This window comes from Paralichthys olivaceus, chromosome 7 (genome assembly GCF_024713975.1).
Source record: "Paralichthys olivaceus isolate ysfri-2021 chromosome 7, ASM2471397v2, whole genome shotgun sequence".
NCBI lineage: Eukaryota > Metazoa > Chordata > Actinopteri > Pleuronectiformes > Paralichthyidae > Paralichthys > Paralichthys olivaceus.
This window is the reverse complement of record NC_091099.1, coordinates 14,486,865-14,513,450: the sequence shown is the minus strand read 5'-3', so window position 1 is coordinate 14,513,450 and position 26,586 is coordinate 14,486,865. Positions and strand designations below refer to the sequence as shown.

At 41.9% G+C, this 26,586-nt stretch overlaps 1 protein-coding gene across 2 annotated transcripts; it reads left to right on the top strand.

Annotated features, from left to right (window-relative positions):
• The first annotated feature begins 1,770 nt into the window (after positions 1 to 1,770).
• On the top strand, positions 1,771 to 26,586 carry dennd4a (DENN/MADD domain containing 4A). 2 transcript variants are annotated; one of them, XM_020079388.2, is made up of 31 exons: positions 1,771 to 1,961; positions 6,243 to 6,574; positions 6,770 to 7,016; positions 7,109 to 7,178; positions 7,279 to 7,448; positions 8,849 to 9,087; positions 9,171 to 9,237; positions 9,386 to 9,444; positions 9,551 to 9,695; positions 10,394 to 10,569; positions 10,934 to 11,034; positions 12,093 to 12,311; positions 12,710 to 12,855; positions 13,478 to 13,498; positions 14,898 to 15,031; positions 15,314 to 15,446; positions 15,799 to 16,005; positions 16,117 to 16,245; positions 16,349 to 16,493; positions 17,689 to 17,811; positions 18,473 to 18,583; positions 19,283 to 19,360; positions 19,463 to 20,301; positions 20,390 to 20,606; positions 21,517 to 21,608; positions 21,716 to 21,891; positions 22,227 to 22,596; positions 23,422 to 23,539; positions 23,818 to 23,980; positions 24,066 to 24,130; positions 24,796 to 26,586. In XM_020079388.2, the coding sequence occupies exons 2-31, from the start codon at positions 6,267 to 6,269 to the stop codon at positions 24,930 to 24,932; spliced, it is 5,205 nt and encodes a 1,734-aa protein (XP_019934947.2). In that variant the 5' UTR covers positions 1,771 to 1,961; positions 6,243 to 6,266; the 3' UTR covers positions 24,933 to 26,586. The 2 variants fall into 2 exon arrangements, with proteins under 2 accessions (XP_019934947.2, XP_069384549.1); XM_069528448.1 differs by lacking the exon at positions 13,478 to 13,498.

The following is a 26,586-nucleotide window of genomic DNA, read 5'->3' as shown; positions in this document are numbered from 1 at the left end:
CACATTTTGTATTTGACTTTCAAATCACACATCCATCTTTGGCAGTTTGATGGTTAAGTTCTTTCAATGGCACCAAATGTGTGATTTCATTGAAATGAATGAGTTATTTTAGGTCACAAATGATTACGTCGTGAACTTGATGTATATGGAACAGGAGAAAAAATGATATCAGCTAACGCAGATACATAATAAATAACCATAGTGTTCATAAAGTGATTTGGTGACCTCTGCTGAATTGCAATTTGTAGTTTTGTCAGACTTGAATGACTCAAACTCTGCAGCACTTTAATATTTCATGAAAAAGCTCTTAAAGACAAAGGATGATGATTTCTTTTTGTTTCTGCCCAGACGTTGTGGACTTAAGTCGGGGGCTTTCAATCTGTGCATGTTCCAATCTCACACAGACAAATGAAAACTCAGACAATGTCTGCTGCTGCTGCCTTTACAATCAATTTACAGCATTAAGGCTATCATTCAGACTCTGGGTTAACTCCTGGATTTATATTTTCCCTTTTTTTAGTCAGTCATCATTCATTGTTTTATTCCACTCAACCAGTCATATCTCTTATTTTACATCTATAATCATCCCTCACGTTTCAACCTCTGAAATCTCTGTAAAGGTGAGGCCATGTCTAACACTTTTGACTTAATGATCGTCATGAACAGTTATTCCACAAAAATGCAGCACAGATACTTTCTATCGTTAAGATTTAAACCCAATTACAGCATCAGACGAGACACTGCAGACTCATACATCTGGGCTGGTGTTCAAACATGATCGTCTGTAAGGAAACTGTGTGAGTCTGGTTAATCACCACATGAGGGCAGTAGAGAGTGTGAGGACAGACCATGTCACTCACGTCTGAAAACAACAGTTGAGTTTCACCAGCGATGACTCACAAGATTTCCAATGCACGTCTGATTGATGAAATACGATTCGGAAACTGTTTTTCTTCCTTCTTCTTTCTGTCCTATTCACTAATAACACGTGACTTCAACTGAACTAAAACTGTGCAACATCACTAACATGTTAAATGATTAAAAATGGTACCATCTTAGAAAAGCCTCTCCTATTGAAGTGTGGGTTACTTAATGAATTAAGTTCTGTGTCATTTAAAAAACAAGCAGAGACAGATGCAACAGAAGTGAGACTCCTGTGATCACTGCAACAAATGTGTCTACTCTGTGATTTCCTAGTTACATGAACATACTCTAGTTCACAAAGAGACAAAGAACACTGAATTAAAAGATTCCTTTCAGTCATAAGAAGCTTTTTAATATCACATGGATTCAGAACAAACTGCAAAAATATGTTTTTAGACAAAAAAAACTGAAAACCCTCACGAAAGAGAATCATCTGTTAAGAATAAGAGAAAATCTGCAGAGCATGTGTGCGAGACTGGTTCCATTCTTACCTGCAGGGGGGGGGGGGTCTACTCTGGACATAAGAAAATCAGACTTTTGTTGCAGTTTATTCTGCAGATATGAACAGGTGGATGGAAAATAATTACTTTGTTTTATTTAATAATACATTATGATAATGATATAATTAATAATGATAATAACGATAGTTGATATTGTTATATTAATTGTGTCTTAAAGGAAAAGACATTCGGTATATTTCACCTTAATTAATGGTAAAAAAAAAAGATATATATTTCTTAATTCATCCCGCGTGCGTGGTTGTTCCTCTCTCACAGCTGCCAGCAGCGTCATCAGTGACGTCAGTGACGTTTGTAATCAGTCACGTGAACGCGCAGGTCTGGATGTAGCGCAGCTCGCGACTACACAGGCTGCTCGTCCGCGTCCATCACACTGCGCGTGGTTCTTCATGAGAACACATTTAGAACAGAGACCTAAATAACAGAAGGAACAAACACTGAGGACGTTTCTCATCGAGGGGCTCTGCAGGTTTGGTTCTGCAGCTCGTGTTCGACAGAGTGATCGTCGTGAACCTGAGAGTGAGTAGATTTAAAAACACGCTCACACACACACACACACACACACACACACACAGAGAGAGAGAGAGAGAACCTGTATAATAATGCTGTTTCCCTGTGTGTCTTTAATTTTGTGGAACTGGTTTTATTGGAGCTGATGGCTGATCACTTTACAAACCGGATCATTGGAAATCTCATTCTAATGCGGGCTGGCTGCTGGATATTAGGATTAAAGAAAACACCATTATATTGTTTCCATCCAGCTTCATGCATTGCGGTGATGATTCAATGATTAAATGCATTGCTCCCTGTGTGTGTTGACTACATGTGCGCTCATTGGTCACAGTAAAGTCAAACGGAGGCTTATTCCGTTGCATCCCGTGTAGATGCTTCGTAAGATGGCCTCTTGTGATGTGATGGGAGAAAACCCCTCTGTATTATTGTGGTCGCTGTGGTCAGTTGTGTTTTTTATCACCGCGAGGTTTCTTTGTTCGAATTCAAACAATTTAAAATCATGTGTAAGATCATGGCTCAGGGCTCCTCCAGTGTTTAATACCCAGCACCACCTTTGTATATTTCGCTCTTCATCTTTCTGCTGTGTTTATCTTGGGCGTGTGTGGTTTCCTCATCATGCAGCCTGCAGGGTCCCCCTACCACCCCCCTGTCAAATGTGAGGAATGCAAATGGCTGATGTGGGTGAGGGTTGTCTTCATGGCTAAGAGGGAACAGATGCTGAGTGAAATGTTGTGGTGGTTCCCTCCCCACGATCAGACTGCCCCCCACTGCTGTTAACACAGCCCCTCATAATCCCAACACAGGCTGTCTGTCTGACCAGCAGCCGCTGGGATGCTCCCATCAAAAGTCAGAAGGCTTGTACTGCACATCACCCAATCACACAGTCAATTAGGATTTATTGTTAAACTTCTGCTGTTTCAGGAAGAAATGTAGTAAAACATGTTTCTTGCATGAAATATCCAAAATACATGGAAGAACACTTACTTTGTTTTAAATAACAAAAGCTATTTGCCTTGAAATTAATCTCAACCCTGTTTAAAAAAACCTTTTCTACCTTTAAACAGCTTTTCATTATTTGTAGTTTTCATCCACATTTAACCTCAAACCCTTTCGCACGTCCGTCTTAACAAAGTAACTCTGTAGATGTGCACTGTTAAAATACCATTGGAATTGGGTTTATATTATTTTATACTCCAAAGTGTTCATAGAAAGAAAACATGTTCAGCAGAACTACAAGGGAGTGTTTAAAATGATTCACATTCTTATGTTAAATACTGGAAATATACAGAATATGACATGTTGTGTTTTAAGACAGTGTGGGAGTTTTTGCGGCTCCTTGTGGGGGTAAATGTTGGGAACAATATTGCACAAGTATTGAAGAAATTATTGCGAAGCTGCCGGTCAGAGGTGACTCATAACAACAATAGTGGATGTGAATGGGGGAAGCTGGAAAAAGAGGAAATCCTCCATGTCCTTATTTGTGTAAAGTGTGGTTAATGAAATGATTGCAGTTCTTCAGTGTAGTACTTCCAGTGTTGTGGTAACATATGCATTAAGTATGATAGTGGGAAGGTAGTGGAGAATAAGATGGAAAATAAGAAGAGATCTTGTCAATGAGGTTATTTATTTTTAATTTTTTTGGTAAAGCAGATGTGAAAGTATTAGTGTAGAAGATGAATCTTCCTATTGATCAACACAACAATCACAGTGATGCATTGTAGAAACCAAACAGTGCGAGACACGTGGCAGCGGTAACCTTTTCCTCTAGTGCAGCCTACATCAGTACCCACCTCAGACACTAATGGAAAACACACAAAAAGCTTTGCTAGTTAAAAAGGGAATAACTGTGGAAACTGAGAGGCGACCTGAGTGAGTAGTAGCTTCCAGGTCAATACAACATAAAGACCAGTAACACGGAAAACATAAACCACAGAGAGAAACTGGTGTTCATGTCATATTCAGGGTGTATCTGTTAATGTTATTTTTCTACATCTTTGTATTCTCTGTCTCTCAGAGGCTCTGAACTTATGAGCACAAAAACAGCGATGGTATCGACAATGCCCAAATTAGTCGACTTTTAACCACAACAACGTTCTCGGCTCATTTCAGCATCGCAGTGAGAAATATTCAGTTCAGTTTTAATGTTGTTGCTATGGTGAGGATTAGATATTATTCCAGCCCTCTGCTTCCTGTTGAGGGGGAGGAATAGACGCAGTGGATGTCGTGGTAGTTGGAGCTGGAGATTACATCTATATTTAATCCTGAACCTTCCAAGTATTGTGTGACACATCTGCGATGCCAACAGCTGTATATTTAGCTGCACCCCTGCAGTGCCTACTGAGAGCAGGGATCTTTCTTTTATGAGTTTTGTCACATTAAATGAAAGGTGGATGAGCAGGATAGTTTTGGCCTTTAATGTTCTGTGGTTGTTAGGTTCCATATTAAATTAGAAATATGTCTCCTTACCATAATCAATGTCTTGCAGTGTAAATTAGGTAAATTCTTGTGAAAGCTCTCACACTCTAGTGATGATGAAAAGTTTGTAAACCTTTTAACAAATTGTCTAAATGTACAGTATAGTGCATCAACTCAAATGATATTGAAACAGCTGCACTGGTGGTGACAGTAGTGTGAGGTGTCCATCCATCCATTATCGGTACCATTATCCCTCCAGGGTTTCAGGGGGGCTACAGGAAACAAGTATTTATTTTCTTTTATAGACAAATCAGTGTTGAAAGATTAAAGGCTGTTGAGTAAAAATGGCATTTGTCAAAGTCTTGGAAAGTACAACAAGTTGAGAATCATGGAAAAGAAACCAGTTAACTTAAACTGACTAATTAAGCAACTTGAAATATTCTTCATTTTCAAAAGGACAGAAAGTGTCAAATTCTGGACTCTTGTTTTTCAGGAAACGATTGTACATCTCCTAACACTTTGACACGAGCGCAGGAGTGAACTAAGATGCCAAGGAAATATAGACACCGTATGAGTGTGGGGATTTAGTCACAAGGCTTAACAGTGCAGAGTACAAATAGCGTGCATCCAAACTGCAATGAGCTAACCAGAGAACATTGGAAATAAAGTCAACCAGAACATGTGCGATGAGTCATGTTTGAAAATATCCCTGCCACTGATGCACAGAGCGAAAAAAGAACAGGAAATATATTTGAATGTTGTTGGTGGTTTGTTTTGTTTGGTCTTATGGTTTCTATGCTCAGATATTAAAGTAAATCATTCTGACCGACCAGTCACAGCTTCTCACCCCTCAGCATGACGCTGGAAAAGCTGTAGCGTGTGTTCTATATTATCTTTGTCTTTCGTTTTTTTCTCCAAAGTTCTCATGTTAAGGCCAGTTTCACCCTCTAAGCCTGTAAGCAGTGCTTAGCTTTCTGTCACATCATACGGCCACTGAGGAGGAACGCAGCACAGATCCTTCAGCTTATTTAAAAACCAAAGTCCTAATCGGACGAGATATGGTCACCGCTTCTGGTGTGCCATGGTTCCTGGAAGCGACACATGTATAGCGCAGGAGGAGCGGGGGGTAACTTTATTCTAACTCCCTTAATATTCCAGTGTGGGAAATAACAGGCAGCTGTTTATCAGTTTGTTGTGAGTGTGGAGGAACTGCTGAGGGAGATAAGCAGGCTCTTCAGCTGGAGCACGAGCTGGCTCGACACTCAGAGGACGGCCTGGGCTCCATGCGTTGTGATAAAGCTGTAACACGCTGACTCACAGGCACTGCCTCCACTCCTTTCTTTTCCTCAACATTGTTAATGCAGAATAATACACATGGTATGAATATCACCTCGCTAAAGCCCCTAAAAAAGCTTTCTTGTTCTACCTTCTCTTCATTTCTCGCAGCTCAATTATATTCTGGTACTTTTCCTCTCCACTCAGGCATGTGTTTTACTTTACATAATCAGTCAGGTCATATAGCAAGGTCAGCGTTCTAAGGCCCTCCCATATATCTTTCTGAAATATGGTGTTTTTGCAGACAGGAATGCATGTTAAATGCTTCCAGATGCTCCCATTATATCTGGTTATTTGCGCAGTATAGAATGTATATTCAATGTAGGTAATGTCTTTTTTTTACATGTTACATGATGTTTAATTCAAATGTAGCAAGACAATTCAAACAGTGTGTTTGTAGAGAATGAACACTGTCATATTCATCCCATTCTGGTCCATTTTCCTGATTGCAAAGTGCCACTTTCCTCTTTCCAAGCTGCACCACCTCTGTGATATGTTTCAAATGCATAATGGAAGCCCTCCCTCTCTCCCCTTCAGCCCACAGTGTGGGAATGGGAAATAATGGAGGATAAAGGCCCTCGTGTAGCCGACTACTTTGTGGTTGCCGGCCTCACCGACTCATCCAAGCCTCTGGAGGAGGAGCTCCACTTTGACGATGCCGGTCCCAAATCTGTGACACCCAAAGCCCCCATCACAGACGTTGCTTTGGTGATCCGCTCCCTGGGCGAAGAGGTACCCCCGGGTTTCACCTGTGTGGAAAGCACCCCCTCAGGCCTTTCTGCGGAGCTCAATGGAGCCAGCCTCAGGGGCCCGCAGATCTTCTTGTGCTTCAAGCGAGGCAGAGATAAGCCTCCACTGACAGATCTTGGGTAAGCAGTAATCCTCTATCTGACCCTTTACTCGCCCAGCACCACTAATCACCTCTCTGCCTTCGGTCACTGTAATCTGCTTTTAAACACATCCTTTAGTATGTCATCACCTCAATGAATACATCATCAATACTCTCCAGTCAAAATATATATTTTCAAGAATGTCTTGCTTCAAAACTCTGCCTCGTGTTTCAGTGTTCTGTACGAGTGGAAAGAGAAACTGAAGCCTGGATGCCACCTCGTCCAGACCACGCCCTCAGGTCGTCCTGCCAACATTAGCAACTCTTCCTCCCAACGCATCTACATCACCTACCGCCGTGCTCCGAAGAGCCAGCCGCACACGTCACTCGCTGTCACTGATGTCTGCATCATCGTCCCCGGCAAGGGGGAGATACCCCCTCACACCTTCTGCAAGGTGGACAAGAACCTCAACAGCAGCATGGTGGGACAAAGTTTCATGGACAGTTATACCTCATGTGCAAAGATAAAGTTTTTACTGATGTGTGATGTCCTTTGTCTTTTCTCTTTTTCCAGTGGGGATCCTCAGTTTACCTTTGTTATAAGAAATCTCTGGCTAAAGCAAACACAATTGCATACAAAGCAGGTAAACTAGTGTGAGAGAGTGTGTATTGTGGATGTGTCAGTAATTGTCATATCATCTTGCCTCTATGTTCATATGTTATACTCTGTGTGTTCGTGTCCAGGTCTGCTGTGTCGGTACCCTGAAGAGGACTATGAGTCCTTCCCGCTGCCGGAGTCAGTGCCTATGTTCTGCCTGCCCATGGGGGCCACGATCGAGTGCTGGCCGGCACACACCAAACACTCCCTGCCTGTTTTCTCCACATTTGTGCTGACGGGGGCCTCTGGAGGAAAGGTAAAACCACCTACTTACACGGGTGTCACCAACATCTGTGCTGCTTTGCCTTGAGCTTTTTTGAGTTCGACTTTTGTGAGTTTCACTTATTTATGGATGTTATTCTTTGTCATGTAAAACACAGAAACAACACAAGCTTGCGTACTGATATCCACCACAAGCGTCAGAGTCCTGCTCAGTTTCATTTACAAATTGTCCACAAAGTTGGCATCTGTTTTTCTGCCCTTTAATACAATGATCCTTAATTGCTCCATTTGGGCCGGTGTCTCCATCTTTACCTCGGCCTCTCTCTGTGCATTAGTATCCCTTATGGAGTAGTTTGTTGATGAGCTGCAGTGGTATTTAATACCACTCTATTTGAATCAACTTCTAAAGTCAGACTGGAATCAGAAATTGTCTGAAGGCTGTGTGTGGAATACTTCATGCCCAGTCGGCTTTTAAAGCAATGCAGCATAAAAGATTTTTTTTTTGCAGCTCATCTTTTGAATAATGGATAAATCATGCACCACTTGGGCTCGCACAAGTTTTAAATGCTGAATGACTCAGTGCTCTCTCCTATCCTGCAACCTCGAGTCTCAGGCGAGTCTCCTGGCGCTTCATGCCTGGTGTGATTTGTTTAATTATTTGGGAGGAATGACTTCAAAGGGCTGAAGATGATTTCACTGATTTATCATGATGAAAATTCGTCAGAGGAGCCGCAAGGACATTTTACCTGAATAAGTTCTTTCAAAGGTGCTTTCACTACACTGTGGTTTGAGTCTCGATCCGAGTTTTCAGAGAAGTCTAGATGATGTCCAGAAAATTTGGTCTGGACATTGTCCTGACTTTGCCTTTCTCATATGAGTAATGCAGCAGGAGATTGTCTTGGTCAGAGGCGTTCACAACAACATGATAATATTCAAGAGGTGGCGTCTGGGTAGAGCATAAAGGAGAAAGCTGTGGATATCACGTGTTTTTGTTACCAGCACATCGACACCTTATCACCAAAAGCTCTCGAATCTCATTTTCTTTTCAAGTTGACTTCATCAATCGTTTTCTTTGTTCATTGCTTCTCTTTTTCATCCTGAGATATTTGTATTCTTTTTCAGTTCTGCCTCCGTCGCAATGTCATCAGTGCACCCGCTCGCTCACTGTGAAATCTCCAGACGTTTTTTTGCTGTATTCTTATATGGGCTCCCTCAGACATTAACATTAACATGCCGGGAGCAGCTGAATGCACATTTGTAATCTTGCATACAGCTCCTCTGGAAAATTTGAGGAGAATATCCAGGGAAAGCAGCTAGAATTAAGCTGAATATCCCTTCAGGGTTTCAGGGGGGCAAGCTAAATAATTATTTATGTGTGCAAACATTTCTTGAATAGATATATGCATAATCAACACATGATCCATTTATGTGCAGGTGTACGGAGCAGCCATCCAGTTCTATGAGCCTTTCTCAGAAGAGAACCTGTCTGAGCGTCAGCGCTCACAGCTCAGCCTGCCGAGCGCTGACCTCGGACCTGACGGGACCAGAAGTGTTTACAGCAACAAGAGCATCTGTCTGCTCTCCCATTGGCCCTTCTTCCAGTCCTTCAAGAGCTTTCTCACTTTCCTCTACCGATACTCCATCTCTGGACCACATGCTCTGCCTATTGAAAAGTAAGCAAGTTTTACTTCTATCAGAAACTGGTTAATTCTTTGTCTCGGTGGGCTTGATTTATTCTTTGTCTTTTCACTTCCAGACACATCTCTCACTTCATGCAAAATGTGCCATTCCCCTCCACTCAGAGACCACGCATCCTCGTTCAGGTGAAACTGAAATGTGAAATTTGTTTCGTAATGACTTCAGTTCTTCAGTGCTTTATCCGGTTTGACATTAATATCTGTAAACACGCTACACTCATGGGGAAAATCCTCCTCCCACTTATGCTGTAATATTCTTCTGTTTCTTCTGCAGCTGTCTCCACATGACAGCCTGATACTGAGCCAACCTGTCTCCTCTCCACTGCCTCTCAGGTGGGGAAACATCTGAGAAATATATAATCATGACATGAAGACATATTCTTGGTTGATTTTGTTTTGGAACATTCTTTTTATTTATGCCTGTGTGTTTGTGTGCTAGTGGTGGAAGCCTCTCCACATTGTTGCTGAATCTGGGCCCGAAAAACGCTGCCACTCTGCTGGTGCTGGCTGTCACAGAGCACAAGATCCTGGTTCATTCCCTGCGTCCGGCTGTACTCACCAGTGTCACTGAGGCCCTCGTGTCTGTAAGTGCTTTGCTCTTTTTTCCTTTCCATTGCTCACAATAATAGCACTAAAGAGGGTGGTACTTAATGTGATTATAGGTACAATGGTGGATGAGGTAGCGCAGGGCTGTGGCATCGATGAATCACCCATAATCACATTTAAGAAGACCTCTTAGGGTATTAGGGGCGTTCAAGAGCAATTACTTCTAAAAGTAAATTTTCATTAAAAGGAAAGTTTCTGACTAGCTCGCTGTTTAAAGCTGCTGTCAGACATGCACTTAACTCCGGATAATCTTCTGACATTCTCAGGAGGGGCTGTATGTGAGAACACAAATGTCAGAGTAAGAGGATCCGGACTTTCTCCTGCCGGCCCCAGAGAAAAAACTGAGGATAATGTCCAAGTGAGCCCATGTGAGAGTGCAGCAGGAGAATCTCCGAAGGAGTCACAGTGATACCGAACTGAAAAAACTGTACACAAGAGCTTTTGGCGATTAGGACTGACGTTTTGCGCTGTGTTGATATGCTGTTAACAGAAACACATGATTTCTGTGTTGTGAACGCATTTGAGCGGGAAATCTCCTGCTGCATTGTTTGTGTGAAAGGCCAGGGCCTGTGGACATTCTCTAAAAAGATGTCAATGTCTGAAAATAGCTTAAGTCTTTTTCATTTTTGCAGTTTTGTTGCTGCATTGTTCTAATGCACGTCTATTCCCTTTTCAGATGATCTTTCCCTTCCACTGGCCGTGCCCCTACATCCCTCTGTGCCCACTGGCCCTGGCCGACGTGCTCAGTGCGCCCTGTCCTTTCATCGTGGGCCTGGACTCCAGATATTTTGACCTTTACGTGCCCCCAGCTGACATCAGCTGTGTGGATCTGGACACCAACACAATCTCCCAGTAAGTGACTTCTAACTGTGGCTGCTCCCTGATAGATGGCCACCTTCAACTTTGAAACACCCAAACAAAAATCATCTTCCCTTGGTTTAGGTTTTTATTGGTCTGACAACTTAAGTTCCTCCCAAGGTTATCAGTGTCTGTGAGTGAGAGCCTGTCTTATGTAACGATAAGAGTTGGTATGTGAAATATTTGCACGATATTCAAAAGCACATGTGGTAAATGCTGGTCTCCCACATTGTTTAAAAAGCTATTTTGTAATGTTTATTGTAGTTGCTCATGACAGTAAATTATTCTCCCTCCTTACATAATTTTGTAATGTTTCTTTACTGTCCTCCTATGTAATGAAAACCACATGTGCTTTCAGAAAAGAAGACAAGAAGGCTTTAACATGGAAAATCTTGCCCAGGAGAGCTTGTAAAAATCTTCTGAACACTCTGAATAAGCTCTATCAGCAGCTCATTGAGGGTGAGTCTCGTCTGATGCTGTGTCATTGTATATGTGTTCTCGTGAATAATTTAGGCTGGCTACTTGAGTCTGTTGAGTCAGCCTGTACAGTCAGTTTACAGGAAAACTCATTAGATGCTTACATTGTTACATAAAAAAACAACCTGTAATGTGTAGTGCATCCCAGGAGGAATTGTGGAATATGTGTAATTGAATCTTTGTGGTACACCCGCTGCTGCTCTACCTGTCTCTTTTACTTCACTTCAAATAGTCAGATACTGTGATTCCCAGAATCGCTTTTGGCCTCTTACTCAAGTGCAGGGCTACGGGCTAATGTCGTCTGTTTGATGAGAAAATAGAAATATCTGCCTCATCATGGTCACAGTTACATATATCAATATCCCTGAAAAAGAAAGTCCTTTGTTTACAGCAGATTATCTCCACCAAGGAGGTCATGTTTTCATCGCTGTTTGTCTGTCTGTTAGCAGGATTATACAAAAACTAATTGAAATTAGGTTAATTACTGTATATAAATAGGTACATTAATTTATGGAACAGATTCAATTCAGTTTAACATGCTAAACAACCTGCTAAATGTTAGCATGTTACATACTTACAATTGCCTTATTATTATTATTATTATTATTGTACTATAAACTCTCATTTATACATCCTACCATGCACAGACACTAACACACTACTCACAACATACACTACTCCTTCTGTTATGCAAACTGTCCATTTACCTGTCAATTATTTACTTTATATTTTTATTTAAAGGATGTATTAATTTTTGTCTTGTTTTTTGTTTGCCATCATGTCTTCTATATAACTCCTTGTCTATTGTATCATTGCACCAATAAAGGAAAATAAAGAAACATGTTAGCATGCTGACATTTGCATTAAGCTCTAATTATAGCAACTCTAGCGAATCGCTGTATCTTTAACAGGTTAGCGTAGGCCATTGTGGAAAGAGTGCTTACATTGGCTACAGCACTAAAAAGTAACTTATTCACTGTCTGTAGAAATAGCTTGTGTTCCCATGTTGTTCATGCCCTACGATGGTTGTGTGTTTCCAGGTGGTCAGGTGAACCGCGACGACGTGCAGACGGAGCACACAGTGACTGACAGTGAGCTGAACGGGGGGAAAAGCCTCCACACACTGGAGCTGGAAATCCAGGAGGCCTTCCTGCGCTTCATGGCGGCAATCCTACGAGGCTACCGCTCCTACCTGCTGCCCATCACCCAAGCCCCCTCTGAGACGACCACAGACGCTAGCTCCCTCTTTGACCTTCAAGGTAGGCACCTAAGTCTATCACATGTTTTATTATATGTAATCATAAAGAATGCTTATAGGCTGTTGTTGGCTTGCCTTCATGTGATTTAGTGTTGCAGTCGGTCAGGGGGTTAAGTTCCTCCTAAATCACTTTTGTAATGACTGCGGTGATTTATCTTAAGCCTCCCTGGAAAATAGGCTTGGATGACAAGTTAGAGGAACGGTCATGAATAACAGCACTATGTCCTCACACATCTGTGGGCTCTTATGCAAGCGGAGCAGCAGAGAGCGACTTGTTACGCAGCACAGAATTAATTTCCTGTGGTCTGTGTCCTGTAAAATGAAAATGCTCTCAACAGCTTTGAGAGATAAATGTCCACCTGTCATGTGTATGATTTCATAGAACCCTGTGTTTCATAGGTTTCCTGAAGAGCAGAGACCGCTCCCACCAGAGGTTCTACTCCCTGATGATCAAGACTCAAATGTTCAGCCGTTTCATTGAGGAGTGCTCCTTTGTCAGTGATAAAGACGCCAGCCTGGCTTTCTTTGATGACTGTGTTGATAAGGTGAGGCTCACAGCTCTTCCTCGTCCACCTTTCTGAACTAATCTCCAGGAACTTTTTTACCAATCATGTTTTGGCAGTCATTGACTACCTGTCAGCTATTTATTCATATGCAGTTAGCTGCTAATATAGCTTTTGTCTAGGCCTAAAACATCTGCAAAAAGAATTGCTGGCTGTAATTTTTGTGGAGCAACGTTGTCATGTTGCCAGTCAGAATGCGTACAACAAACGAAAGATAATGTCTTGGCCCTGGATGCTAATTTGTCATCAGTTTTGAGCTGATTGATCCAAATTGCATCCATTTGCACATAAAATGCTGAGGGGTGTAGAGGAACGATTAATCACTTGCTGTCCTCTTAATTAAGATTTGTAATTTAGGTCCTCTCTTAATTTGAAAGAGCCAAAAAGCAAATAGTGGAAACTAATAGAAGGGAACTAACAGTCCAGCATCTCCCTTGAGCCTCTTATTAACATCAGGACTAAGCTTCTATCACCTATAATATTCCCCTGTTCTTTTCAGCTCTTTAAAATGTTTTTCTTCTTCTCTTGGTCTTTTCTTTTTCTCTGATTTCCTACATTTGTCTTTCCCCTTGCTGCTTTGCTTGTTCCCATCGCTGCCTGGTAGCTCTTCACCACTGGAGGCAAGGTAAGCTGCTAGAGCCTGGCTTAGTGCGTACATGTTTTTGCACATTTTCAGTAATGGAGGCATGAGGTAGAATTTTCCATTGTCCTCACAGCATGACTCAGCTCCACATTTGTGCGTGTACTCTTTATAGATTAATCACAGTGAGGTTAAAAGGGAGTGCAGTGTAGAGGTCTTAAATGTCAGGATGTGCATTAGACGTCTGTTTGTGTCAGCGATCTGCATTATTGAACCAGGTACTATTAGAATGAACCACACAGAGACGTTAGCCAGAATTAGAGCTAGAGACTGAGATGTTCATTATTTCTGATATTTCATATTCTGATAGTATCCTGTGCACTGTCCTGACCTCTGTGAACTAGAATGTACTTTAATAAAATGGGAAGACACATTTGTCAAATTGTCATTTTAGGGATTGACAGCTTCTAGTAACACATCCTGCCTACACATGTTTTGTAACATGCACAAAAAAGACAAAACATCCTCCAAAAAAAATTGTGTGCTTGCAAACTTGTGAAATCAGGAAGTCACATTTACATCCTGCACGAACATTTCCGAGCTCTTGTATGAATGGCCGCTGCGGTTATTATCGAGAAGTGGAAGCATTGATTCACTCATCGTCACTGATGCTGAGGTTGACAACAAGTGCGTGATTGGGAAAGACCTCTTGGGTGTAAGAGGAAGAGCAACGAGCGGAGAGACACAGAGTGAAATCGAAGCGAGGGGCAAACGGGTCAGTGACAGTCAGTTGACTGAATCATGTACTCGGCTGAGTGGAACAAATGTTGTAGGGCGGTGTCACTGGGAAGTTTTTCAGCTACTGCTGTAATATGAAGGTTGAGATGAGCTGGTAATCGAATCAGATGAGCCAAGTGACTGCACATCAGCATAGCAGGGTTTTAGGATCTCTGTTATCCTAAAAACTTTACCTTTACTGTTCTCTTTCATGTTGGTCCTGTTGTTTGCAGACAGGGAGATGGTGGGTCTTTGCACACTCGTCCCGAACGAGCAGATACATTGGTCACTTTCGATATGAAGGAAATGTGGTGGCTAAGTATCAAGCATCGTTGCCAAAGCAGTAAAGTGTAATGATTTCATGTCCCTAGAGCATTTTGTTCAGGTCACTGCAGCCTAGATTCATTTAGTCTTAGAAGATTCATAGGCTCTAGTCCCTGTGTTGGCAGCATGCTCGGGACACGGGCCATATTTCTGATGTTGATGGACTCATTAGTGACATCTGTTTGTCCTCACTGACCCTCGTGTCTGATCTGATCTGAGAGCTCATACAGTATCAGATGCCTGAGATCCTCCACCCAGCGTTCGCCTATGGATTTTTGTGCAGAGCTACGCTAAGAGGAAAGATGAAAAGCATTGATGAAAGTGTGTTTCTCTTTCAAACCAGATGGACAGTGAGCGGCCAGAGGACACTCGGCTGATCGAACTGGATGAATCCCACCGCAGCGAGCACACAGTGTATATCAACCCCCCAGAGCTGCCCCCGCTGCCACAGGGAGAGGAGTATCCCCTGTGCTATAGGTACTACACTGTGACTCAGTCAATAGATACAAAACAGTATTGTGCACTTCAAGAGCACTTCACAGACTCTGGGTGAACACAATACGGCTTACAGAGAGAGTGTAAATTGCTTAAAGCATTTGTCGTTGCTGCAGAGCTTATGCTGAGCTGGAACACGTCGCTTTTGGACTCTTTTGTTGGTGCTCGAGCTTGGAGGATGTGATACTGCGATGCCTGTGCATGACTTTTGTGTATGTAGTATTATGTCTGTTTCAGTTTCTGATACACAATGTCTCTCTGCAGCTACTCTGGGTTCCCTGTACTGAACGCTGAGCTCCTGGAGCCACTGGAGGGACAAAATCCTCCATCGGCACACGTGGCCTCACGCCACAGCAGCCCAGCCAGCCCGACGGCCATCTTCAGACGCTCCAAACAGGTCAGCCTATGAGAAGCGAGCTTCCTTAGAAAACAGACAAAAATAATGTATTATTAGCATCGTATACTAATAACACAGTGGTAGATAATCACTTTCTACTCATTCCATATATAAATTAACTTCCCCTGTTACATCTCTCTAACCAGCTTCTGCTGTTTTGTAACCATATAATTCTAGATAAATTGTATATGCATTATTTGAGATTATATTCTTATTGATCCCAAGCTCGTTTTACTGCTGCACTCATCCTTCATAGTGATGGATAAGGGTGTTAATTTGAATGTGAAATGCAAATCAGTGTCTTGATGAAGATGAATCATCTGTGCGTTTGATGTGTTCCTTTTAATTTCAGGAGATCAAATCGGCTCAGAGGATGGCCAAGACCTACTCATCCATGCCTCAGATGTGGTCCAAGTGTCTGCTGCGTCACTGCTATGGCCTGTGGTTCATCTGCCTGCCGGGATTTGTGGGGACCTGTCATTCTAAAGTGCGAGCTCTGCGCACGGCTTACGACGTGTTGAGGAAGATGCAGGAGAAGAAGCTGCAGGCTCCCGATGAGGTGGCAAACTAAATCAAAATATCCAGTGCATGTATTAATTATATTAATGATTATTTTTTAAGATACTCTGCACAGTCTTTAACATGAAATCCTTGTTGTGTTCTGTCAAAGGTGTGTTACCGTGTGCTGCTGCAGTTGTGTGGTCAGTACAGTCAGCCTGTCCTGGCCGTCAGGGTGCTGTTTGAGATGAAAAAGGCAGGAGTCCAACCCAACGCCATCACCTATGGATACTACAACAAGGTGTGTGCTCTTGATATAAACTGTATCAGCAAATAGTTAGTAATAAAAAAAAGAAGATTAAAGTTTATTTAAATCTTACATGACATGCTTGTTCATGCTCCAGGCGGTGTTAGAGAGCACGTGGCCCTCCACCACCAGAGGAGGCTACTTTCTGTGGGGAAAGCTCAGGAACGTGGTCCTCGGCGTGCTCCAGTTCAAGCAGGCAGGGAGAAAACAGCAGACTCTGCACAGAGATCCTCAGCTTTCAGGTAAGAAAACTAATGTCCTGGCTCTTTTATTCGACTTCTACTGACACCTGATGTCCGTGGTTGTTTTGGCAAATAACTATAGTGATATTTTTTATTCTCACATAATTTCCACAAACTTATAACTTAATGTTTCTAGATAACTTTTTGTGATTATTAGAAGCTGAAATACGCGTCTTATATCTCCTTTACATTATAAAATTAGCGAGTATATGCACGATTTCTGAACACGGATAAACCCGCTAAAAACAGGAGACTCTCTCCTTGGTGCATCATGTTCGACGTCATGAGCACGCCAACAATTGAGAACTGGCCACCTTGCTAAATTAGTGCATTCATCTGGGTTTCTTGTTTTCATCACTACCGATCAGAGCCGATTATACGCTATATAAATACAACCATGTACCATTTACCATTTAAAGTTCTTTGAAATGCACAGAAAATTAGATATGAGCACCATTGATTTAGAATTTAATATCTCATCCTCCACCAATACCCCACACTTTGAGATATTCAAACATACACCTGTAGTTTATTACTTTAAATCCAAGACTTTTTTAGCTCCTAAATTGTTTGCATTAACATCCGTCATAATAGACTGGCAGGAGCTTTTCTTACTTCCTGTAGTCCTAAGAGAATTGACATGTAAATGAGTGTGATCCTGAGGGAGCGGTCAATTTCCTGGTTCATCCCAACTCTCAGCTCCTCCAGCAGATTGTTCCCATCCTGCATTCCTGTAATAACATTAATTAACCGGTGTGAAGACGGTTTCCTCCCCAGCAGTCCGAGATGTCAATCCCTAATTTTCAGCCCACATGTCATGGCCATGATGATGTGTTGTGTGAGGGCCTCCAATGAAAATGCTTACTATACTGTAATGTAAAAAGAGGATTCAAAAACCAGAAACGTGCTCATGTTGAGTAACATGATCCTTGTTTGTTATATGTGATACGTGATTTAATGTGAGTCATTCAATGCTCTGATCCTCTGAGTTAAAAATAATTTTCTTTTAGGGCTCTGAAATGTTTTTATGAGGAGTAACGGCCTCATATGTTGTCTTCAGAGCATCCCTGTTTCTTTGTAGTGGATGATAATGGTTTCAGCTTTATTAAGTGCTCTGATTTGAGCTGTGCTCTGGTCTTATATCTCTGCTGGAACTCTGTAATTTGTTGTAACCTCTCTTCCTCTCTCTTGTCAGATGGCAGTGATCTCGACACAGTCAGTCACGGGAGTTTGGACAGTGCTAATGACTCTGCCGAGCGCACATCAATCGACACAGACTTCACTAAAATGGACTCCAGTGATGATGGATTCAGTACAGGTAGGAAGCAGCAGCTCTGCTTTGTTGTTTCTCCAACTGTTCTCTCTGATCGTTTAATTGTGTCTGTGCCGCTGCTTCTCTCAGCTGCTTTCTGTTAAATTTGATTTGATCGACTACCTAAAAAGTGCCTGAACCACATCATTCTTGTTTGTCTTGTTTCTATTTGCTTGAATGTCACTTCACTCAACTGTTCTGACATCATTGTATTCTGCACATTCTGCTTTCTGTCAATCATCCAACTCCCACAGAATAAGAAAACAAAAGATACCAGGAGCAAGAAATGCCTTAAACATCATGTCACTTTATATATTATGTCCCATAGTGACTAATGTTACATATTATAAAAATTAGAATAGCACTGAGCAGAGCGCATATCTCTGTCAAGGCTCAACAGTCACCTGAAATCCTGACCTTGTGGACATGATGCAAGTTTTCAAAGCCTCTGTCACTCTCCTGCTTCTCCTGCTTTTCTATTCTGGGAGTGTTGTTTTGCTGGAAGCTGTGAGGGAATGGCACCGAAAAAAACCTCTCACATCAGCTGTCTCCTAAAAACGGTCCATGGGGACTATGTGACAGTTTTTCTTTTGTGCTTGGCTCTTTGTGAAAGAGAAAATAAAACAGCAAGAGGAAGTATTAATAAATCTTCTTATCTTTTTTTCAGGTGGACAGTCAGACCAAGGTTACGATTCTCTCTCCAAAGAGGAGGAGAGGATGTGCGGCAGAGAGAGTGACAGCACGCCGCTGGGAGAAGACAAAGGGCCGAGGCAGTCCAGTGAGTTATGGATTAGCTGCTATCTCTAATCTTTGACAGTTCTTGTGACCATGTCTGCAGAAATGAATCCCTGCTCACTGTCGGCATAATGAACTACTCTCTGTGTATCTCGTCACAGTGTGGGGGAAATGTATTCTCTCCCCGTCGTTTTGCTGATATATTTTTTTGGGAAACAGATTTGGCTGATGGATAAATGTGTTACATAAGCAGGCGATTGTGTGCATGACAGGATTGGTTTCAAAGCCTGTTGTTATTTACAACAGGCTTTTCATTGGCACAGACAATAGCCCTGTGTACATTAATATATTAGAGCCCCACCATTTATGTTTGCTGATATGACAACTTTTATTTTACAGAAAAGTAGTAGTAGAAAATTTTGAAAATATTCTTAACATTTAAATCAAGTTTTATATATGGTAGGTATTTATAGTTAAACAGTAAAATATTAAACCTCAAATTACATTTCTTGTTTTTCTTTGTTGTAACTGGCATCGTATGAGTCATTGTTAATTTCTTATTCTAGATATATCAGCCATTACATTTGTCTAGAAAATGTTTTACTACCTTATTGTGGCAATACCCAAAAAATACATAACACTGACAAAATGTGTGGTTTTCTATATTAAATGCATTTTGCAGGGAGTGAAGTATGAAGAATGTTTTATATCATTAACAATTTGATATGATTTGATTCTCCAGCCCCTGAGATTGAGGTTCCAAACAGCAGCAGCATATCGACTTCTACTAAAGGTTATAAATCACCAGACACCAATGCAGGTGAGGAACAGACTGACATAAAGCCATGATGGTCGTGTAAAACAGTTCCACAGAGTGTCAGTGTATCAGAGATTAATGTGTTGCTACATGTTGTTGTCACAGGCTGCAGCAGGCTGGTTTCAAGTCCATCTGGTGACACCATTCTGTGTGGAGCTGTGCCAAAGACAGAGAGGCCAAAGTCTCTCGACTTGTCTGGTGGACTGGAAACCCTGAGGTTCAACGTGCCTCATCTGGGCTCAGCAAAGCAGCATCACCTAGCTGCTGACAGGCTGCACGGAGTAGAGGAAGAGGAGCTGGAGACTGATAAACACAAACCACTGGTGGAGAGGAGTGTGAGCTGCAGTGGAGTCGTGGAGAGGTCAGGCGCCTCCAGGGAGAGGAGTGTCAGTCTCAGTGCTGGGACTGTGAGGAGGACAGGTATAGAGACAGGGTTTGACCCCCTGTCACTGATGGTGACAGAGACTGTACAAGAGTGTGACCAGGACGACTGCAGCACGCCAACCACTCGCCGCAACCTTGCTAAAGAAATCGAGACGTACATGAACACCTGCAACAGCCCCCCAAGCTCCCGCACACCCAGCATGGACCTGCGGCACCCTTCCAGCCCCTCGTCTCGAACCAACTCATCTCCTCACACCTCACCGAGACCCTCCAGTCTACTGCGCTCCAACACGCAACTCCAGCTGCCCGTCAAATCCAAGGAGAGGCTGAGACCATCACCGTCTCTTCCTCTGGGTGTCTGTAACAAAGACAGAGAGAGACCTTCCTCATTAGTGTCACCCTCATCACCCACTCCCTCCACCTCGTCCTTCTCCATGGACTCTCTCTTTACGCCAACTCTGGACATCTTCAAAAGCAGCGTCATATCGGCAGGGAAAGGTGTGGCTGAGAAGGCCAGCCGCCTTTACTCTCGTCTGTCTTCCCAGACTTCATTAACACAGGTTAGCAGTGCAACTTTTGCAACTTTCACAAATATTTCTGGAGATGATGTGAAATTCCGTCCATAATTAATCTGTTTCTTTCCTGCAGGATTCAAACTGTGACCGCATCAGTGTCTCGTCACTGACATCAGCAGAGGCAGACTGCTCCTCGCTGCTCGATAATGACTCCTGCCTGGACGCAGATGGTTTTACCTCCCCCCAGCACGGCAGCATGTCCCGACTCAGGAGGAGCCCTGTGGTGGGCCACGCTACCCTGAGCAGCCCCAGCACACCCAACAGAGTGTTCAGACACAACTCCTTCTCTGGTTTGTTTCACATCATTTCATTCAACTGCGTCATCAATTTTGTTGTAATAAAGCTGCTATTTTTGGTTTTGCATGCAAGTAATTAGCCATCTTTATCTAAACATTTCCAATACTAGAAGAGCAGCAGAGAGCACATACCTCCGCCTTGGCTGACTTAGCCACATAATCACCTTATTGCATATGTTACACATATTGAGATCAGATACATATACCATGTACACAGACATGTTATGCAAACTGCTCACATAACAATAATAATAATAAAACTTAATTTCTATAGCACTTATCTAAAGAATCATGAAATGAAATGGTTTAAATCAATATTTGTTACAGGACAGTTAAACCCCCCAAATTTGATTTTTTCATAGATATGTGCAAAAATGTTGAAAAATGCAAAATTATAAATGTTACATTGTGAAATAAATCAGAATAGTTATTGTGTTGAACCAACAAACAAATACAAATGAAAGCATAACCTCCTTGGCGGGATATTAAGAAAGTCATTCCTCACGTCCATGCTTGTTGTTTTGCAGTTTTAGCTGCAACATTGTGTTGGTTCCCGGTAAAACACCTGCAATCTATCTAACCTATACAAACTAAAATTAGAGTAAGAGTGTGAGAGTTGGTGTGTTGTGTGGGAAACTAGGCCAGCAGGCATTATGGCTGCCTCAGTGTGTGGGCTTTTCTGCCCTTAGGCCCTATATGATAAACATGTACACGTGTACATACACACGTGCATGCACACTCACGTGCACACAAATGTGAGACATGGATTCACTACACCTGATTGCACACTTTGAAAAAAGTGTGCTGTTTTGTTTCAGTCTTTGTACAGCTTTGATATTTGTGCTAAATCTTGCATTTTGCTTTTTCCTTTCTGTCTTATTATATAATCCTCCATCATATCCAGGTGGTTTGGCACTTCCCTCTAAAACTCCTCACACTCCAGATTCCTCCCCCGACACCAGTCGCTTCCAGCCCACTCCCAATTACACCATAGAGGTAAGTTACTCACTTATGGAAATCCCTTATCAGAGACAGATCTTTAGACTGACTCAGACTCTGCACTGCATCTGATTTCCTCCACATCCTGATGATTCTTGTTGTAGGTGCAGATGTCCAGTTGTTCGCTCTGTAAGACCTGTGACTGTCTGGTGTATGACGAGGAGATCATGGCTGGCTGGACGGCAAACGACTCGAACCTCAACAGCACTTGTCCCTTCTGCGGCACGGCTTTCCTGCCTTTCCTCAACGTGGAAATCAAAGATCTGAGACCACAGAGCGGGTAAATCCTCCCTTCACACACAACAACACAGTATGGACAAATTCTATATTCACGTACTCAAACACTTTAAATGATAATCATGATTTTATGCTGAATAATACCATTAGGCATAATGTCCATGCTCTCTTATGCTAGATTGTCTTTCCTCTGAAATTTAATTTATTGGTAGTGTTGTTAGTAACTAGTTTAAAAAAAAAAGAAATTAAAAAAAAGGCCTCCCCTGGCCCCACCAGTCTGTTTTGCTGTCAGGTACTTTCCTGAACAGCACTTTCACAAACTCAGACCCAACATCATTTATCCCTGTGGCCTCTTTAAAAAGGTGTGTCTTCTTTCAGGTCGTCTAAGGAAAGTCATCCTGTTATAGAGGAGGACACATCTGCGTCACTCAATCCTGAGGCCAAAATGGCAGTGACTGACTGTGTGGCTCAGTCATCTACAGCTCCCCTGCAGAGGCAGGAGAGCAGTGGGACGGCAGCACCAGCATCCACTCCGGTGACGGTGCCCTACCTGAGCCCTCTGGTTCTGTGGAAGGAGCTGGAGAGCCTGCTGGTGAATGAGGGCGACCAGGCCATCTCCTCCCCGAGTGCTGTTGACCAACACCCCATTGTCTTCTGGAACCTTGTGTGGTACTTCCGGAGGCTCGAGCTGCCAAGTATCCTGCCGGCTCTTATCCTGGCCTCCCAGCACTGTCGCCACAGTGACCAGGTAAATAAGTCTGTTCAGCTCAGTCACATATATTTGTCTCCAGATTAAACCCATTTAATATAAAGTCACTATTCAGTCACAATTTGTTTTTACAACTCTATATAAGGAATAGAATTTTGAATTTATATAACTTTTAAGTTAAGTTAGCATGCAAACATTTTCTGATGAGCACTAAAAACCATATAAAGATGGACAACACCTCCACTTCCTCCCACTGTAGAGTTGATATGTGTAGCCACGCTATCAAGTTCCCACTAATACACACGCTCGACCTATCGCAAATCAGCCTCACCTGTCAATCATGATGTTTCACCCCATTTTTCATCGGCATCAAAAAACTAATTTAGACCAAACTTACTGGAAAAACATCAGTGTGATAAGAACTCAAATAAAAAATGACAGATAGCATCTTTGTGAAAACTTTTATCAAACAAGTACATATCTTTGGTCTATGTCCCATCCATTACCGTGGGGGGAGGTGGGATTTGTGATCCATATGGCAGCAAGCCACCAGGGGGCAATCAAGATGTTTGGCTTCATATTGAGGAACAATCATTTCGTCTCTCTTTAAATAAAGTCTATACTTATGCATGGGATGTGAACATTTCTAACATCGGCGACTCCTAGTGGTTGGAAATTGTTGAAAAACACACAGACCTATAAATCGTTTGAAAGCAGCAAAAATGTTCCCATGGAAAAATGTCATAAAATCTCTAAACAAACAGAACCAAGTAATTTCAACACTATAACAGCATTCAAATTCTGCCCACCAGGGCTGCAAGATCCAGAACAAGGATTAATCCTGCACACTTTTACTCTCTTCAGACTCCTCAGAGCGTTTCATCAGACGACAGTAAGCAGGTGCTTGTGAGGATTATGTGGGACAACCTGAAGTTGCACCAAGACAAAGTTCAACCCTGTTACGTCCTGTGGAACACACACTGTAAGTCGTTTCAGCATTGACTTGAACAGACTGGTAGATATCATGTATCAGAGGGTAAACTGACTTTCAGAAAGTGATGGTAACACTGCAGAGTTTCATCGAGGTCAGATATTTACATGCATATTAAATCATGCATATGAAGTAACTTGAAAACCATGCATTATTCAGCTCAGGACTGTTATTAGTCATTCTGACTGTATCAGCGCTACACTTTCACAGCTGATTCCGAGTGAAGGAGGGAAACGATGAAGGTGACTTTTATCGCTCTTGCATTTCAGGTGCCAACTCGCTGGTTCGCTCTGGGCTGTGTGAGGAAGGCCAGCTCTTCACTGTGGAGCTGCTGCAGGGTTTTGTGAGGAGCATAAAGAAGAGTGATGTCTATCAGCCCATGAGTCAGATCATCCAGCTGCTGGGGCCGGAGCTGGGTTTCAGGAGACAGAGGTGAGGAAATATAGATGTCAGCGTAAATTAGTGAAGATGATGTGACGAGAAAGTTTAACACTCCATCTTCTTTTTTCCCAAACAGGAGCCTCTACAGAGATTTACTGTTCCTGGCTCTAGTGGCTTTGGGGAAGAACAACATTAATATAGGTAAGTTTAAAAGCCTAGCATCCTTGCATTACTACAGCAACATGGGATGGAATGTCAGACTTTGTTCCAGATTTAAACATTTCAACAGCTATTAGTTTGATCGCCATTAAATTTGGTACAGATATCGGAGGTGCCCTGTGAGAGACTCTAAATGCCTTTGGTGATCCCTTGACTTAAACTTTAGCACCACCCGAAGGCTACAATTTCAATTAACCAATACGTTGATCTGTCATTGTCAGACAGTGTTTATAAAGATGACGACCTGATAGCTCACCATTGATCACCACCTGGTGGCTGGCCTCAATATAGGCCACAAATCACACCTCCTCCGTGTTATTTTATAAAAAGTTCAAATGTAAATTTTCCTGGTAATTTGTTATTTGGTGCTATGAAAAACGTTGTGAAACGCCATGATTGACAGCTGAAATTGACCTTGACTGGCCAAGCATGTATACTGTTGAGACAATGCTAACACGGCTCCATCCCCCGATCACTACTGTGCAGACTCCAAATGCTCCATTCATTTCTGGATAGTGGGAGGAAGAGGTCCATCTTTATATACAGTCCATGGTTGTTAGTGCTGATTAGGAAAAGTTATTATGGGAATTTGCTAAACTAAGTGAATATTCTATCCACATTTTTTACTAACTAATCTCTCTTTGAAGATGCTTTTGACCGGGAGTACAAGTTGGCATACGATCGCCTCACGCCCAACTTGGTCAAACTGACGCACAACTGTGACCGGCCCCCTGGACCTGGGGTCATGGAGTGCAGGAGAACTTTTAGGGAGCCCAGCCTGTAAACTACTTCTCTTCTTCTGTCCCAGGACGTTTCTCCCTCAACTGAGGTCACTGCTTTCTTTTCTATCTTTTATTTTGGACTGATCTTCAGACTCAGGACCATCTCACCAGGCTGAGGCACAGAGCTCTTTAAAGCACAACTTTTACACTTAATGTAAAGCTACTGCAGCTTCTTATACTGATAGAGCTAAGAGGCATGATGGGACAGTACTTGTGTTTGTAAATATTTGAAATTCCACTGTATTTTCAGTATAACTATAGTCAGTTATATATACAGTTAATATACAGTCTATTTTATGACTTGTAATTCCTGTTAAAGCTGTGAGTAAGTTTGTCAAAGTATATGATCACGTTGTCTAAAGTTCTCAGTGGTCCTGGTGACCTTGTTAAGACTGTTGTTGAGTGTGTGCGTGCGTGTGTGTGCGTGCGTGCGTGTGTGTGTGTACAGTATGTACTTAGCTTTTAGACATTCATGTTTTTACAAAGCACTTTGACGAGATGAGCTCTCGCTGTTCATTTTCAGAAATGTGACGCTGTGGCCCAGCAGCAGACACTTAAGTGACTTTTCTGTTTGGCAGCCGCAGGACTCACTGTCTAATGTTTCCATTACATGCAGTTCACAAAAAGCAAAGAAATTCCCCCTGATCTGCACCTTGTAAATCTGACAGGGTCATGTCCTTATGCCTGAGTAGACTTAAGTATCAAAACATTTAAAAACAGAATTTCTAATTAAAAAAGGGAGAACTCAATTAATTTACATTATATGCACAATGTTTATTCATGTATAATTTTTATGTACAATGTACCAAAAAAACAAAAAGGGAGTAATACTTCTAGGAATAATTTATGTTTCATTTTAATGCAATACCTTTTTTTAAAATGAAGACTAAATAAAATGTGTGAAATATGGGACCATCAAGGATAAATGTCCTTAAAAACGGTACAATCAAACTATATCAGACAAATAAAATAAATGTTTTTGTTGATTTAATCAACACAAGTTTTATAGAGATTCATGTATTGACCTAGTAACAGATTTATGAAATTGTATTTGATTCTAGTATTTTGTATTTTTTTTTCACTCTGTTGTAGATGTCAGTTTTAGACATTTGGACAACAGTGCACTGTTAATGGTCATTTTAGCTACTTAAAATAAAACTGACTGTTGAAAAAAGTTAATTTAACAGATGACAGTGCAGGACTGTTACGTGTGATCGACAGCTCTGACCTGCCCTGATTCAAGACCACGTTCAATAATGAATGTGTTTATTCACTGTGCTGATATTGTTTCTCACTATAAACTGAAAAAACCCTGCTGATCTCAGCGTGACGCAGCTGCACGGCTCAGAACTGAACTTCACAGTTACTCCTAATGATAAGATGCTGGATTAGACACAGCTTTCTGTTCGGAATAATCACCAGTCCCACAGAAGCACATTTGCATTTTAACCGCAGTAACAAAAAAATACTGATGACCAAAACATCAATTGATGTCTACATGTTGTTTACGCTATTTGTCAATTTACACAATGTCTTTGATGTATTATTTATCATTTGTAACACAGATACTAATTTGTATGATTTTTACCTAAAAAACAAAATCTGTCTGGATCTATACTTTGCTTTGATTTATGAATAAACACATTTTTTAATGGA